Source organism: Rhinopithecus bieti, unplaced genomic scaffold (genome assembly GCF_001698545.2).
Source record: "Rhinopithecus bieti isolate Rb0 unplaced genomic scaffold, ASM169854v2 scaffold_38004, whole genome shotgun sequence".
NCBI lineage: Eukaryota > Metazoa > Chordata > Mammalia > Primates > Cercopithecidae > Rhinopithecus > Rhinopithecus bieti.
In genome coordinates this window covers 1,866,283-1,881,417 of record NW_016816095.1, presented here as the reverse complement: position 1 = coordinate 1,881,417, position 15,135 = coordinate 1,866,283, and the positions used below count along the sequence as shown (strand labels likewise).

Sequence of the window (15,135 nt, the reverse complement as noted above, 5' to 3'; positions counted from 1 at the left end):
TTTTTTATATTTTATATCTTACATTGTATGTATAATATAATTTATATGATCTTTATATTATTCGCATATCTTAAAAGGTAGATTTTAAATATCAGAACATTTTCAAAGAAAGATTCCTAAAATCCAGTCTTTGGGGTGAGTGGCATCGTTCCTTGCTTGAATGAGATGACCCATCAAGGTGCCATTATATCAATGTCATCAATCAATCAGCACACTTTTGGGAGTCCTTGAAGTACGTGCTAGTGAAAGTACCAGAAAATCCAAATAACTTTGAGTTACAGTCCTCGCCTTTCAGGATCTAAGAGTTAAGTTGGGGAAATACAACGTATTTGTTTGCAAATTACCTTATAGTTAAAGGCAGTATGGACAAGCTCAACCTTTTACTACTTTCACTCTCTCTCATTGAATTCTTCACAAATAGTCATTCATTCAGCAAGTATTTATTGAGTGTCTGCCCTTGTGCGGTCCATAGAGCTCAAAGGTGAATCACATGTGAGTCCTGCCCGTAGGGAGCTGAGCAGGGAACATGAGCCCTACAACCTTAACTCCAGCACAGAGGGGAACGCGAATAGAGCCATGAATAAGGGACAGATACAATAAGGTGTCTCCAAGGAGAGATCACTGATTTTGACCTGGAGAAAACAGAGGTGGCGTCACCTTTTTTAGATCTTGAAGTAATTTGGATTTGGAGGTAGAAAGATGGAGGAAAATGTCTTTCCAGAGAGAAGCAACATGGCCTGAGTGGAAAGGTGTAAGGCGTGGAGTGGCTACTTACTCCAAGCGTGGCTAGAACAAGGAATATGCGAAGAGGACACGGAAGGGAGAGCTTGCAAAAATGTATTTTGGGATATCCGTGACCAAATAGAATATTCACCTTTAGAGTTCATTGTAAGTTTGGTAGGCACTAGAAAGCCATTTGGAGTTTTCTAGGAGTAAATCAACATGTTCAGAGATGGGTTGCAGGAGCATTAAACCTGGTGAGGTCTGACTGTCCCATCTATAACTCACTCAAAGTCATTATATCCAGAACTTTTTTTTTTTTCAATATATGTATCAGTGAATTTGTCTAAAGTGAAAGGCTGCAGTGGCTGTTCTGGTTTTTCTTGTGTGGATCTGCCTAGCTGTGTTAGATTCTTAAACACTTTTATAGTCTCCAAGTCTAGACTCTGTCCTTTTTCCTAGTGTCCATTTTGAACCTTGGTGGCAAAAATTTCCCTGGATATTCAATTGTTCTTTATGTGAAGACTTAAAAAGAGCCAGGTACAGATCCTCACACCTGTAGTCTCAGTACTTTGGGAGGCCTCCGCAAGAGGATCGCTTGAGCCCAGGAGTTCAAGACTGGCCTGGGCAACATAGGGAAACCCCATCTCTCCAAAATTATATTTTAAAAAATTAGCCAAGCGTGGTGGCACATGCCTGTAGTTCCAGCTACTTGGGAGGCTGAGGCAGGAGGATCACTTGAGCATGGGAGGTCGAGGCTGCAGGGAGCTGTAGTCATACCACTGCACTCCAGCCCAGAGAACAGAGCAAGAATTTGTCTCAAAGAAAAAAAAAAAAACTTAAAAGAACTGTTCTGTTTTCTGTAACAGAAATAAAATGAAAATAGTAGTGTTTTTTATAAGCAACCTTTTGATCTTAAAATACTCTAAATCATGCAGCTTATTATATTTCCCTCTTTTTGTTGACAAGTAGATTATTTAAAGCCAGATTTGTGTCCCTCTTTAAAAATGTATAGTACTATACAGTAGATATTTTGTCCACTTTATCTTATCTTTCACACTTTTATTTTCTTGTATTCTATTTTATTTTTGGTAGTGTTGAACTTTTTCTTGTTATACTTTATATACTTATTCTATCTTGAGTAAATTGGTATGATAAAGACATACTCCAGCTACTTCTTACGTTTTGTAAGCCCAAATCTGTAGAGCTAGCATAGACCCTAACTGAATCTTCAGATTTTGCTCCTGTTTGTGGTCTGCTGCAGAATTTAAATGTCTGGCCAGGCCAGGCACTGTGGCTCATGCCTGTAATCCTAGCACCTTTGGAGGCCAAGGCGGGAGGATCACTTGAGCTCAGGAGTTCAAGTTGTGAGACCTCGTCTCTACAAAAAATTTAAAAATTAGCCATTGAGGTGGCTCATGCCTGTGGTCCCAGCTACTCAGGAGGCTGAGGTGGGAAGATCTTCTTGAGCCTGGGAGGTCAAGGCTGTAGTGAGCTGTGATTGTGCCACTGCACTCCAGCCTGGGCAACAGAGTGAGACCCTGTCTCAGTAAATAAATAAATAAATAAATAAATAAATAAATAAATAAATTTTTAAAAATGTTCTGGCCATCCACCCTATATGATTCAGACTTTGCATGTATTCTGTTCCACCAAATTTTAGATTGAACCCAGCTTTCATCAGCTGGATTTGTTTTATTGGTGGGCCTCCTGATTGTGTTGTCAACTCAAGAGGTTCCAGTAAACACAGCACACTGCTGTGCTGGCCTGGGCAGACCATTGGCAAGAGCATAGATCCTTGTGTGGTGTCTTCTGCACCATAAGTTCTCAGCAGACACTCACAAAATGAAGACGTGTACCTAGGGAAAGCCGCGGCTGCTTATTCTTGAAACCTTAATGGAAGTTTTTCCCAATGGTTATGGTTTTCTTTAGGAATAAGAATTCTAAATTCAACATATTGAAACATAATGATAATGGATCTTAAAATCATTTCTCTTTCAGTAACAACGTTCTTCTCCATAATGCTTTATTTTACCATTTACACAGTGCTTTCATCTGCGACTGACTTAGCAGATTCCTGGAACATCAAGTCTAGAAAATGTCTTCGGGATGAATGGCTAAGTGCATGATGAATAAATGAATAAGTGGGTGCGTTTCGTTGAATTCTTACAACTGCACTAAGACCTGGATGGGACACTAGTGTTTCTCACATTACAGGGGAAAAAACTGAGGTGAAAAAAATCATGATGTCTGACAGAATCAGGGCTTAAATTTGTTATTATAACTTCTAATATTCTGCTCTTTACGTAGTATAGTAGCTAATACAATTTCTTCTATATAATATATATATATATATAAAATATCATTCTTTCATGGCAGCATGGAGTCATCTGACCTATACCACTGCTTCTTTTTAGGCAAAGCCATGTTACTTTTTCCTTGGAAACATTTCTCCCTGTTCTCTCTTTGTTTCTATTCCATTGACACCAACCCAGTCAGGCCCTCATAACTATAGCTTGTTTGGTTACGCTATCAGCAGCTTCTTGAAATGTACCTTAAAGATATCCATAGGGATTCTAGTCATATACACTGATGCTAAGGAAGACAACTCTAATTAATTATATGAAACCTGAATAATAAATATTTCATGAATTTTAAGCTGTTAGTTTCTCTTTTTCTAACACAATGACAACTGTATGTGCCATTCCCTCAAAAGCTGATTTCAGTCTGAGATTTATACAATCATAATTTTTCATGAACACCAAAGCAATAAACCAAGAAGGATTCCTGCACTTTCTGATATGGGGGAAACTCTATTCTTGAAGTTCCCCCATATCAGAAACTGTAAGGAAGTAGCGATATTTTCATATATTTAGGTGTTATCTCTATCCCTCATTACAAGCATGTGAAATTATTCATTGTTAAATCATATGATATGGAATATTAGAGATCATTAGAAACGTAATATTACTGATGTTATATACTATGAGAGGAGTTATTTTTATCATTGTACCCTGTAAAGAGGTTTGATAATATACATTAAAACAATTACATATTATGTATTCATTTCATGCAACCTGAATTACAATGTTAAACTGTGCTATTTGGCTTAACAATCGCTGCTGGAGTTCACATCATAGATGGAAGCTAGTCCTTGTGTTTCCTATTTTTTTTAATATGTGCGTTTATATTAATAGCATGATTTAATACATCACTTTAAAATTATACTGCATTTTGAACTGCATTTAGTCCAAAATTGACATGTCATGTGTGTGGAACCATAATCAGTTTAGCATTAAATTAAAGAGTCATCTATCTGTTTGGTAAAATGTAGTCTTCATAAATTCTAGCGTGTCCAAAGCTAGGTAATGAGATGGAAAAGTAGGTCTCAGATGTTACATTAATTTTTGAATTTTAACTTATGACTTATTAGCTATACAGAATTTTCTAGCAGTTACAACACAGCATGGTGTTTATGTTTTGAAGTTGCCAGACTCTTTATGATTCTGGTTTAAAACAAAAATATTTGTATCACTGACATAGTGGCATGAGCCTGTCTGGTCACCTATGACTTACTTCAGATTGTAGTTACACTGCATACTGTGAAATTGGAAAATCTGTTCTGTGTGTGTTCTAATGGATGTGACGGTCATTAAGTATATGAGTCTTCTGACGTTGTAATCAGATGTGATTCAGTCTGTTAAGTACCCATGAAACAACATCTGCTTCACAGAGTGACCTTCTGCTAAAGAATACTTAGCATCTATTAGTAGATCATAGTGCAGATCTGCCTTATTTGAAATGCACTAAACTAGAGTAGTCTACTGCTGTTTAGCAACTAGCTTGTAATAATTTATTGCAGTTAAATAAAGCTTAAAAAAACTCCATTAAATAATTATAGGGATTATATGCATTGCGAAAACCTTTGTGTTCTACTGAAATTACCCATTTAATTTCAGGGTTGGTTTGTTAAAAAAAAGCTGAAATCTAAAGGCACATTAGGGGAGCTGTCAGATGCTGTTTTCTGTAGGTGTTAATAAAACCAGATGAAAAAAAATCGGAAACAAATTAAAACCAAAAGCAATTTTGCCATCTGTTGTATATTAATTAGAACTTGGTGTATCAAGGGTAAACTTGCTCTTAGAGAATGTCACCGAACACCCGCTTAATAGAATAATATGCAAATTTATTAGGTGATGGATTTATATGCAGTTTTTAATTCTCATTCATCTGCAGTGGATCCCCAAGAAATTGGTAGTGTGTGTATACATACATGTATATAATGAGTTCTCTTTCTTTTGTTTTTCAGAGCAACCTGCAAACAATCAAGGCCAGTCTACCCTGCAGCCCTTGCCGCCTTCCCATAAGCAGCACTCTGCACAGCATCATCCGTCCATCACTTCTCTCAACAGAAACTCCCTGACCAATAGAAGGGACCAGAGTCCGGCCCCGCCGGCTGCTTTGCCCGCCGAGCTGCAAACCACACCCGAGTCCGTCCAGCTGCAGGACAGCTGGGTCCTTGGCAGTAATGTACCACTGGAAAGCAGGTAACGTCTAACATTTAAAAATAAGCTAGTCCAACCCGTTCCTCACCAAGAGAAACTGACTATACTTCTATATTCTGGTGTGGTGTTTCGGGTTTTGTTGTTGTTGTCGTTGTGTTTTCTTTTTTCTTCTCTAAGAAGCAGTTCCAGATTGTTGTGATTTTTTCAGTTGCTGGGTCAGTGAACGTGCCCCTTCTTTTCACACATGTTGTTCCCTACAAGAGATAAGAGTAAATTACTTCAGTGAAACTTTCCCTTACCACTGTTTGTTTTTTTCTCGTCTACAAATTACCAGGCATGTGGAGAAAAGGACAGAGATGTAAAATGCTATTCTCAGTTGCATGTAGCTTGATTTAGTAGACATGTCTAGCATCTTCTTGGTTCTAGACTTCTGTACTTTCTCAGACTATATTTTGTTCATTACATCATATAATCATAGTGGAGCCCCAAGTATAACACTTAAGCACAAATCCGATGACAATTTGTTAAGGATATTATAGTTTCTTACATTATGAGGGAGATAGGACCTACTCTCTGAAGTTCCTTGCAGGATTATTTCCTAAGACAATCCATTCATCCTTACACAGTTTTAGGAAATTTTTCCCCACAATGGACTGAAATCTCCATCCCTGAAACTTCCATCCTCTGACTGTAATTGTGCAACTAGTAGTCTGCAGCTATACAAAACAGTTTTGCCCTCCTTCATAGATGATGGCCCATGGGTTTCTTAGTCTTCTAGAAGCTTCAGCAGTTTAATGCTCCTTCTCTGTACACATAGTATAGTGTTTCATTGAGGTTCAAAGTTACGACTTCTCACAAAGACTGGCTGACAGGTGGTGATCTGCTCATACAAAAGTATAGATCAGCAAAAGCTGTTTTGAGCTCATCCATTTCGTTATTCAGGATGGCCTGGCATGTAACATTTGGCCTTCTTTCTTTGCACAGGAGCTGAACTGCCACTGTCTCCTTTGTAATTATGTATTGCACAACCAAGAGTGGTGTCTTACCTTACTGGTCTTCCGGTGGCAGCTTTGCAGTGAGGTTCCCCTAACATTCTTCTTACTCTTTATTTCTTCTCTGCCCCAATGTTTCCATTAGGCTTGGAGAAAAAGAGTTATCACCACAGAAAAGCCAGAAAATAGAGAGCTCTTGACCCCTTGAGAGACTGTCCCCCAAAATGCCCTGCCCTAGAGCTTAGAGTTAACATTAGGATTGAAATAGCTTCTGGGGGAAGAAACTGTCTCACAATGCATATGTTGCTATTTCTCACCATTAGCTGTATGGTCTCCACCCCTTCTGCCTTGAGGATGAGCTAGCAGGAGGCCCTCACAGTTGTCAACAATAAAAGTCTTTCTGTGTTTTCTTTTGCTCTTGACCTAAGAACAAGGTTCTAAAGAACTCTTATCTTTTTATCTATACTCAGCCACGAGTAGTTGAGTTTTATTGTTTATTTTATATTACTGAACATTCTTCTGGGAGAAATTAGGAAGAGAAAGAACAGGAAAAACAGGCAAACAGCAGATTTCTCTTCACTTAAGACACAGAGTCATGTATACAGATTTTTTTTTTCCTGAGGTTATTAGCACAGACCTAAATTTACCCAGTGTAATTAATTAGCACACACAGAAGAGCTAATCAACACTGATTGACTATTGTCATTTGGAAAAATTTTATTAGGAAAAAAGTAATTTTCCAGTTGAGTCATCAAATTGAATATGGATAATTGCATTGTAGTTGACAATAATTGTTTTGACAAATATTTATGAAATATGTCAAGTTAAATCCTCAGAAACGTGTTTAATTTTAGTGATGTTATAAAACACAAAAGCCTCAAAAACTGTCAGTAGGAGAGTTAGCATTCCATGAAACCATGTCTTACAGTTAATTTGGAATAATTTTGAGAAGAGTAAGATGTGTTCTCATTATTCGTCTTATTGTGCTGGAAATTTTGATTGATGGGACTTTAAAGAAAGAAAGTAGTTGGTTAGAAGAAAATCCACTGTAGCAATATGTGAAATTGTAGCTGGTTTCTCTATATTCAGACCATATAAGAAATCATTCCCATGGTGAGTAGTTACTGAGATTTTCTTCCATTTCTAAGTAATGCCATTAATGAATCATCAATGGAATTAATATTACATAGTTTTATGGGTTGACACAGGGAGGAAATCAACCAGCTGATATGATGTCACTAATAAATATACAGAATAATTAATCTAAAAAATGTGTTGTTGTTATGCTAACAAATTTTAATCTGCAGTATAGTTTTGTTGTTTTCTCGTTATCCAAAACTCACATCTTATAGTGTTGCTAATCAAAAGCAATGATATTTCAACTTGCGGTACTCAGTGAGTCAACCTAAGCAGTGATGTGAAAATCCCACACAGTGCTGACACAGTACTACTGTGGTTTCTTTAATAGTCTCACTTGGTTGGAACTCTGGAGGTGAAGAACCAGCCTTACTTATCATTGATTTTTCCTTTTTTAGTTAAGGTTCCCTATTGAGTAGGATTCTCAGACTCAGTTTCAATTATATTAACAACTTTATCCAGACTTGTGTCTGCCTTTAACTGTTTTTTAATCTAGTGTATTGTTTTATCTTTGACAATTATTTCGATTTATATATATATACACCGATTTTGCAAATTCTCACTTTTTCTGAAACTGCCACTTAAAGGTTATAAACTATGAAGTATAAAACTCAGTTACGCATAAATAAAATCTCTGTATTTTCTCTTAGTTCCCCCCGCCCTTTTCTCTTTTCAGCACAAATTGATAGTAATTGGTTACAAAGTGGCATGTAATAACCTTTGAAAATCTCAGTGATTTGTAGACTTACAGTTTAGGTGAATTGCTGCAAAAGACATAAAAGGATTTTCCACTTTGTCCTATATGTTTCAGTATAGCTATCATTTTGATTTATTCAAAAGCATTTTTTTTCACCAGGCAGTTTCTTGCTTCCATAAAAATGTTTATTTCCTTTCTCTAATGAATTTAACATTTGCTGCTGCTGCTGGAGACAATCAATATGATTGTATACTGTGTATTCCCACTCAGTGAACAGAATACTTCTGGTCTGTAATCTCCAGTGACTTTCAGATCTCCTAGACTCACACTGAGATCCAAAAAAGCCTTTGCAGTTCATAAGCATCTCCTTATTATGTCATCATTTCCTATTAACAATCGGTCCCTATGTATAATACCAAGTACTTGCTTACAATTTTCCTGAAAATTCCTTTTCTTTGAGCTCACTATTTGCTATACTTTGGATCATTCACTTTTAGGGCATTGGAGAGCCTGTAGCTTGCCATTGGTATATTTTATACTTAAGCTGCTTCAGTATGTAATAATAGCTGCTACAAGAATACGGAGCAGCTGAGGAAAAGCTTAGAATTGGCCCAGTACAGCAGTAGCACTTAAAGGTATAGTACAGTAACTCTCATTGAAAAGCCCTGTCCTTCAAAATGAATTGCCTGCAAGTTCCTCATTTATATACGTGAATTAAATAGCTTAGTAGTTACCTATTAGATGTTAACAAAACGGTTCATTTGTAGCTGTTTAATAAAAGATTTATTAAAGTCTTGTTTTATTATGAAGCCTACTTTGGCATGGATAGTTCATTAGTTATGTTCCCATAGCTTTTTACCTTCTAGTTCAGTAATGCTTTGCTAATTATTAATGTATGAAAATGCATATTTAATTGCCTCTTTATTAGTGCATTTTTTATTTCAATAGTGAGATGTCTTGAGCCACATTAATGTGAGATCAATTGTTAACGTCGTTAAAAAAATAGAATACCTAAAGAGAGATATTGTTTACTAAACTAAGATATTACGCTTTTTTCACTTTTTATCTTCTTTAAAATGGTTGTAGGGAAAGTGGAAACAATCATACACACACCAGGTCTGACTCAGCCTTGCTGACTTGTGTCTGCATCCTATGCATGGTAGCTTTCCTGCCCCAGACGAAGCCTTTCCCAGCTGAAGAATTGTACCTGCACCCACTTACTGATAACGGTCTACCATTAGTGAGGTAGTAAGTAGTGGAATCCTCCATAATGAAAGATACAACTTCAAGTAAAATATGCCTGGGAAGGTAGCTCAGTGACTAAGGTTGACTGACTGGTGCTGATGCCATATGCTTTTGTTAAAGATAGCTTGGGGAGACACAAGGGTACCTGTGGGGAAAGGGAATATTACTGAATATGGAAAAGAGGTCCAAAAATGAAGAACCTAAGGTTACTGAACAAAAATTTCAAAATTGGACCTGGGCCTATGCTAGGAAATTCTTGAAGTTTCACCATCATCATTTATTTAAAAAAAAAAAAAGAGAAAGTTAACTTAAATTATATACTAATGAATAGTAAAAAATCGCTTGGATTCTAAGTCTCTTAAAATATGGCACCTTGTATAACTTAACAGTATTTCTTAAAAGGACTGGGAAGGGATATTGTTTATTTGTGAGAGTAGGAAGAAACATGAAGAGGGAGATATAATGTACAAGAATTTGCTGTGTGCTGTTAATATTTAAGGCCTATTTCAAGCCCTAACTAAAAAAAACCTTTGTCTCAGAGAGAGGAGGAGAATTGAGGAAGCTATTGTAAGCTTAATTCAGTAATTCAGTGCCGAAGCTCTATGGTGACCATATAATTCATTATTAAAGCCAGGACACTTGCAGAGTGAGAAGGGGCCATATCAACAGTTACCCTGGAATTGCAGCATTAACTGAGAAGGACGTGTGATTACCATACTAAGTTTTATTTCCAAGAGTAAAGTTAATTTTAAGTCCAAATTTTCTTATGCCTTAGATAAAAATAAGAAATCAAACGAGAAAGCCAGGTTGAATGCAGGTAAGGCTTCAGACTTCAACATTTCTAGTAGTTTCTGTTACTAACTTAGAGCAAATATTTAAACTTGTATTGACCCCTGTCACAGAAAAAGCTTCTATTGGCCTTCAAAATATGTAGCTCCTAAAATAATACGTAAAATATTTGTCTTAATTTTCTTCTCACAGTATCAAGAGAACACTTAGCACAATATCAAGAGAACAAGAGGTAGCAGGCAGGGTGCGGTGGCTCACGCCTGTAATCCCAGCACTTTGGGAGGCCAACGTGGGTGGATCACCTGAGGTCAGGAATTTGAGACCAGCCTGGCCAACATGGTGAAACCCCATCTCTACTAAAAATACAAAAATTACCCAGATGGGGTGGAGGGCACCTGTAATGCGAGCTACTTGGCAGGCTGAGGCGAGAGAATTGCTTGAACTCAGAAGGCAGAGGTTGCAGTGAGCCAAGATAGCACCAGTGCACTCCAGCCTGGGCAACAGAGGGAGACTCTGTCTCAAAAAAAAAAAAAAAAAGTAGCATATATAAAATGTGGTTCTGAATTTACTCAAAGAATAAACATCCCTGTGTCTCCAGCAGCATTACAATTTGGGTTTCCAAAATCATTATCTTAGGCTGAAGTAGAGGCTTCATTCGAGGGAAGTTTGAGATAAAAATTCAAAGATGGTCATTAAGATAAGTGAGAGTAAAAGGCTGATTTTTTAATGTGAGATTATTATTAACCACTTATAATGCTATAGCCTCAATTTCATTGTTTAGTGGGCATCGTGCCAATAATTAAAATGCGAAAGAAGGCTCTAAACCAATAGTAGCTCTAAAATGAAGGTCATTCTCAGGAGTCAGTATTGATATATATTCTAATTAAAACCTAGTGGATATAGTAGGGATACAAATCACAGTTTAACGTCATGAGAAAAGCATATGCTTTGGAGACCTGGTTTTTAATCCTGCATCCACCATTTTCACTATCTATGTAATCATCTACACATATTTAAATGTGAGGTCAATTTCCAATGCAATCATAATATCTACTCAAAATGATTTGTAAGTGTGAAATGAAATAAAGTAAGTAGAGCACCTGGCACCTGATAGGTGTTCCATAAATGTTTTTAAAATAATGACCAAATAGTCATAGCAACCATTGTGAAGGGCACCTCTTTGGTTAATACCTTTCATCATAAAGTAGCTCTCATCTCTCCAAACAATAAGAAAAGCATTTGTCTTCACCAGGATATTTTTGTCTAATTTATCTTTATGTGTTAGGTTGGTTAAACATAAAATTAAACCATAGTTAATTTTACTAGATTAAAATCTCAGTTTTCTTACTCTTCCTGTCGCTTCATAAAAAGTAGGTGGGTTTTTGTAGGTAGGAACCCCAAGTCTGTTCATTTTGTTCTTGAGAAGAAAAAAAAAAATCTTCAAATAATAATGAAAGGCAACTATTCATATCCTTGAAACATTTAATTAACTACAGTAATAAATGTTTGGAATGAATCAATAAAAGCCTTGATAGATGCATTGTCGTCACATCACTCAGAAGTGAGACCCCAGTTTTATTTAAGGTATTGAACGCTTTAGAGTCTTTTGTGCATGATAAAGGTACTATACAATAGAGTGGGAGTGTTATTTTGTTTAATTGGAGTGAACCAGTTTCTTTTTAATAGCAATTAAGACACCAAGAAAGTATGCATTAATCATTTGCTATAGGCCTTAAGTGATACTGAAAGCGTAATTTCAATAAATTGCAAATACTATATATTCTGATAATGTTTGGTTTTGGATAACCGTAATCTATATAAAATATTCACACATGATCATCTTAATTTTTGTGGTACCTACAGAAATGAATTCTTAATTACCTCTAACACATTTTGAGCACACTTATTTGAACGTGAACAGTGTAAAAGGTAATCTGTGCCTTTACTCCGGTCCTGGTCAGCGACTGCAGTTTAGCCATTATCTTCACCTGAAAATGACCTGTCATTCTCAAGTCCTTCTCTTCCTCTTGAGCAACTGTTTTGTGAGGCTTTTTAACAATCCTCTTACCATTCACTAGTATTGTCTAAGTATGTATCAGTCCTCTTTACTTGTGCATGTGTATGTATTTGTACATATGTATGCATACATGTTTTATGTCTACTTGACATCATTGCTACCTGGTGATTTTATTTTTTCCTGGAATCAATTCGTATTCAATTTTTTTAGAGAGTTGATTTATTGATTGATTTCTTTTTTGAGACGAGGCTTTGCTCTGTCACTCAGGCTAGAGTGCATTGGCACAATCATGGCTCCCAGCAGTCTTGACCTCCCATCCCAGGTTCAAGCAATCCGTCTGCCTCAGCCTTCTGAGTAGCATGAACTACAGATGTGGCACGGTGCCCAGATAATTTCTTAATTTTTAATTATTATTATTTATTTATTTGTCTACTGGCTGCTTGGCATTTATTTTCCACGAGGTGCAAGGTGAAAAGTTACAGGTGTCAGGAGAGCTCGCGTGCGCTGGGACAGTGAGGAGGGCTGTCTCCTTTTTGGTGTTAGCTGTGTTGATGGAGAAGAGCGCCCTGCTTGTCCGCTTGCTGCAGCCGCCTGGTCTGCAGGGTCCGCGGGGCCGGAATTGGCTCTGGTGGCCTAGCACCTCCTCAGGCCCGGGTTTCGGGGGTGGCCGCTCAGGTCAGGGCTGGGTCCCAGCACTGGCTTTGCTGGACAGGCCATCGGACTGCCTCCTGGGACATCCCAAGCCAGGCCGCAGGCAGTCCTGCTGCAGGGGTCCTAGGAGGCCCCGGGTGCTCTGTGAACCATAAAAATACCGTGGCCACGAAAGAAGCTCGCCCACCAGTGACGTGGGTCAGCCAGGGGGTCAGGGGCGGCTTCCTTATGGCACTCGGTGCTACCGCAGGAGCTGCTACTGGAAGTGGAACCCAGTGTGGGTAGTAGCCGGGGGTGGCCCCAACCAAGAGGCTGGAGGGACTGGAGGGTGTGGCCCATGCTCTTGCTTGCAGGCTGGTGGGACCTTGATGGCAACTCCTGGAGATGGGGCTGGCAACGCTAGGCCAGGAACCATTTGCAGAGGAGTCTGCTGGGAGGCCACTCCACGATGGAAACGTGCACAGGGTAATTTTTTAGTTGTTTAAATTTTTGTAGAGACTGGGTTTGCTATGCAGTCTACCCCTCTGTGCCTCCCGAGGTGCCGGGATTACAGGCGTGAGCCACCATGCCCAGCCTTCATTTTAAAACTCTTGTTTTTCTCTGGAATTTCATTCTCTGGTTTCACCACCAATTAATATACACCCTGTCAAAGATAATTGCATATTTTTTTTTCTGCATTCCTTTATTTTTTCCTTGACAGGCTTTTGTCTACTTTCTTTCTCCACTAATTTCAAACCGGAGGTAAAGTCTGTTTTCTATTACACCAGTCTGAGAACTCTTTCTTCTTATAACGTACGATTAAATTCTTGGACATGCAATTAACCAACTAAGCGTAATCAATTCTATTTGATAACCCCTCTGATTCTGCTGCAACCTTCTTCATGCATTCTTAGCATCTCACTTCATATTCTGAACCACTTGAAATACTGCTACCGGAAATTGTTGCAGTTACATCTCACAGTAATATAATATTGTTACCGTCTGGTCATGATGTGTGGGAAGAAGTGTTGCTTTGGGGACAGGCGGATCTGGATTAAAATCTCAACATCCTACCAGCTGTGTAGCCTTGGCCAGGGTAATTATACCTTCTTATCTTGTGTTTCCATCAAATGGGATTGTAATACTTCATAAAGACTTTATAAGGGTTCATTAAGATGTCATGTAAAGTACCTAATGCTTCAGTTTCTTTGCTTTTTATTCCTTTCCTATGCTACATGTTTAAAGGAAAAATAATTCATTTAGTAACTACAAAGGTAAATGACATCTACCAAGGAAATAAAGATTTACTAAAATGCAGTGACAGCTACCAAGGACTTACATGTTAATTAATTTTTGTGACAATTAGGTATCTTTTTACCTTTGCAGATTTTTTGATAGTAAGAATAATCACGAAATCCTCAACTTAATTGACTTCCTAACAGAGATAAACTATGAAGTACATTTTTAAAAACAGAATTTGTGTTAGAAAAACCAAATAACTGTGATAATACGTAACAGTGATAATACGGGAAAGAAATTCTCTGAGATAGTGGTGTGTTAGAGATAATTCATAAAATAAAGCCTGAATGCATCATTCATTTATTCAGGAAGTATTTGTTAGTCTTACAGTGTACCAATATGAAAAACTCAAGTTTGTTACAAGGGATCTGTAGATGTTTTGCCTGCTTTTGAGAAAGATAGATTATATTCCAGAGCAAATTTAAAATCTAAAGATTATTTAATCTGGCCAAGTATGGTGGCTCATGCCTGTAATCCTAGCACTTTGGGAGGCTGAGGCAGGTGGATCACTTAAGGCCAGGAGTTCAGGGTCACCCTGGGCAACATGGTGAGACCCCACCTCTGACAAAAAATTTAAAAACTTAGCCAGGTTTGGTAGTGTGTGCCTATAGTCCTAGCTATTTGGGAAGCTGAAGCAGGAGGATCACTTGAGCCCAGGAGCCCTCCAGGCTGCAATGAGCTATGATCGCACCATTGTCCTCCAGCCTGGGCAGCAAAGTGAGACTGTCTCTATTTTTTTCTCCAAAAGAGCTGGGATTATAGGTGTGTGCCACCATATGCCAACTAATGGTTTTTTGTTTGTTTGTTTGTTTTGTTTTTGAGGTAGGGCCTTACTCTGTTTCTCAGGCTGGAATGCAGTGGTATGATCACAGCTCACTACAGCCTTGACCTCCTGGGCTCAAGCAATCCTCCGGCCTCAGCCTCCTGAGTAGCTGAGACCATAGGAGCATGTCACTATGCCCAGCTAATTTTTTATTTTTTTGTAGAGACAGGGTCTCTCGTTATGTTGAACAGGCTGGTCTCAAACTCCTGGGCTCATGTGCTGCTCTCGCCTCAGCATCCTAAATTGCCGTGACTGTAGGCATGAGCCATCACATCTGGCCT

General features: G+C 38.1%; 1 protein-coding gene across 1 annotated transcript in view; it reads left to right on the top strand.

Moving 5' to 3' along the window:
• Positions 1-15,135, top strand: part of TENM3 (teneurin transmembrane protein 3) — a 494,169-nt gene that overhangs the window by 292,369 nt on the left and 186,665 nt on the right. The window contains 1 exon segment of the mRNA XM_017854351.1: positions 5,030-5,267. Coding sequence (XP_017709840.1) covers positions 5,030-5,267 — 238 coding nt within the window.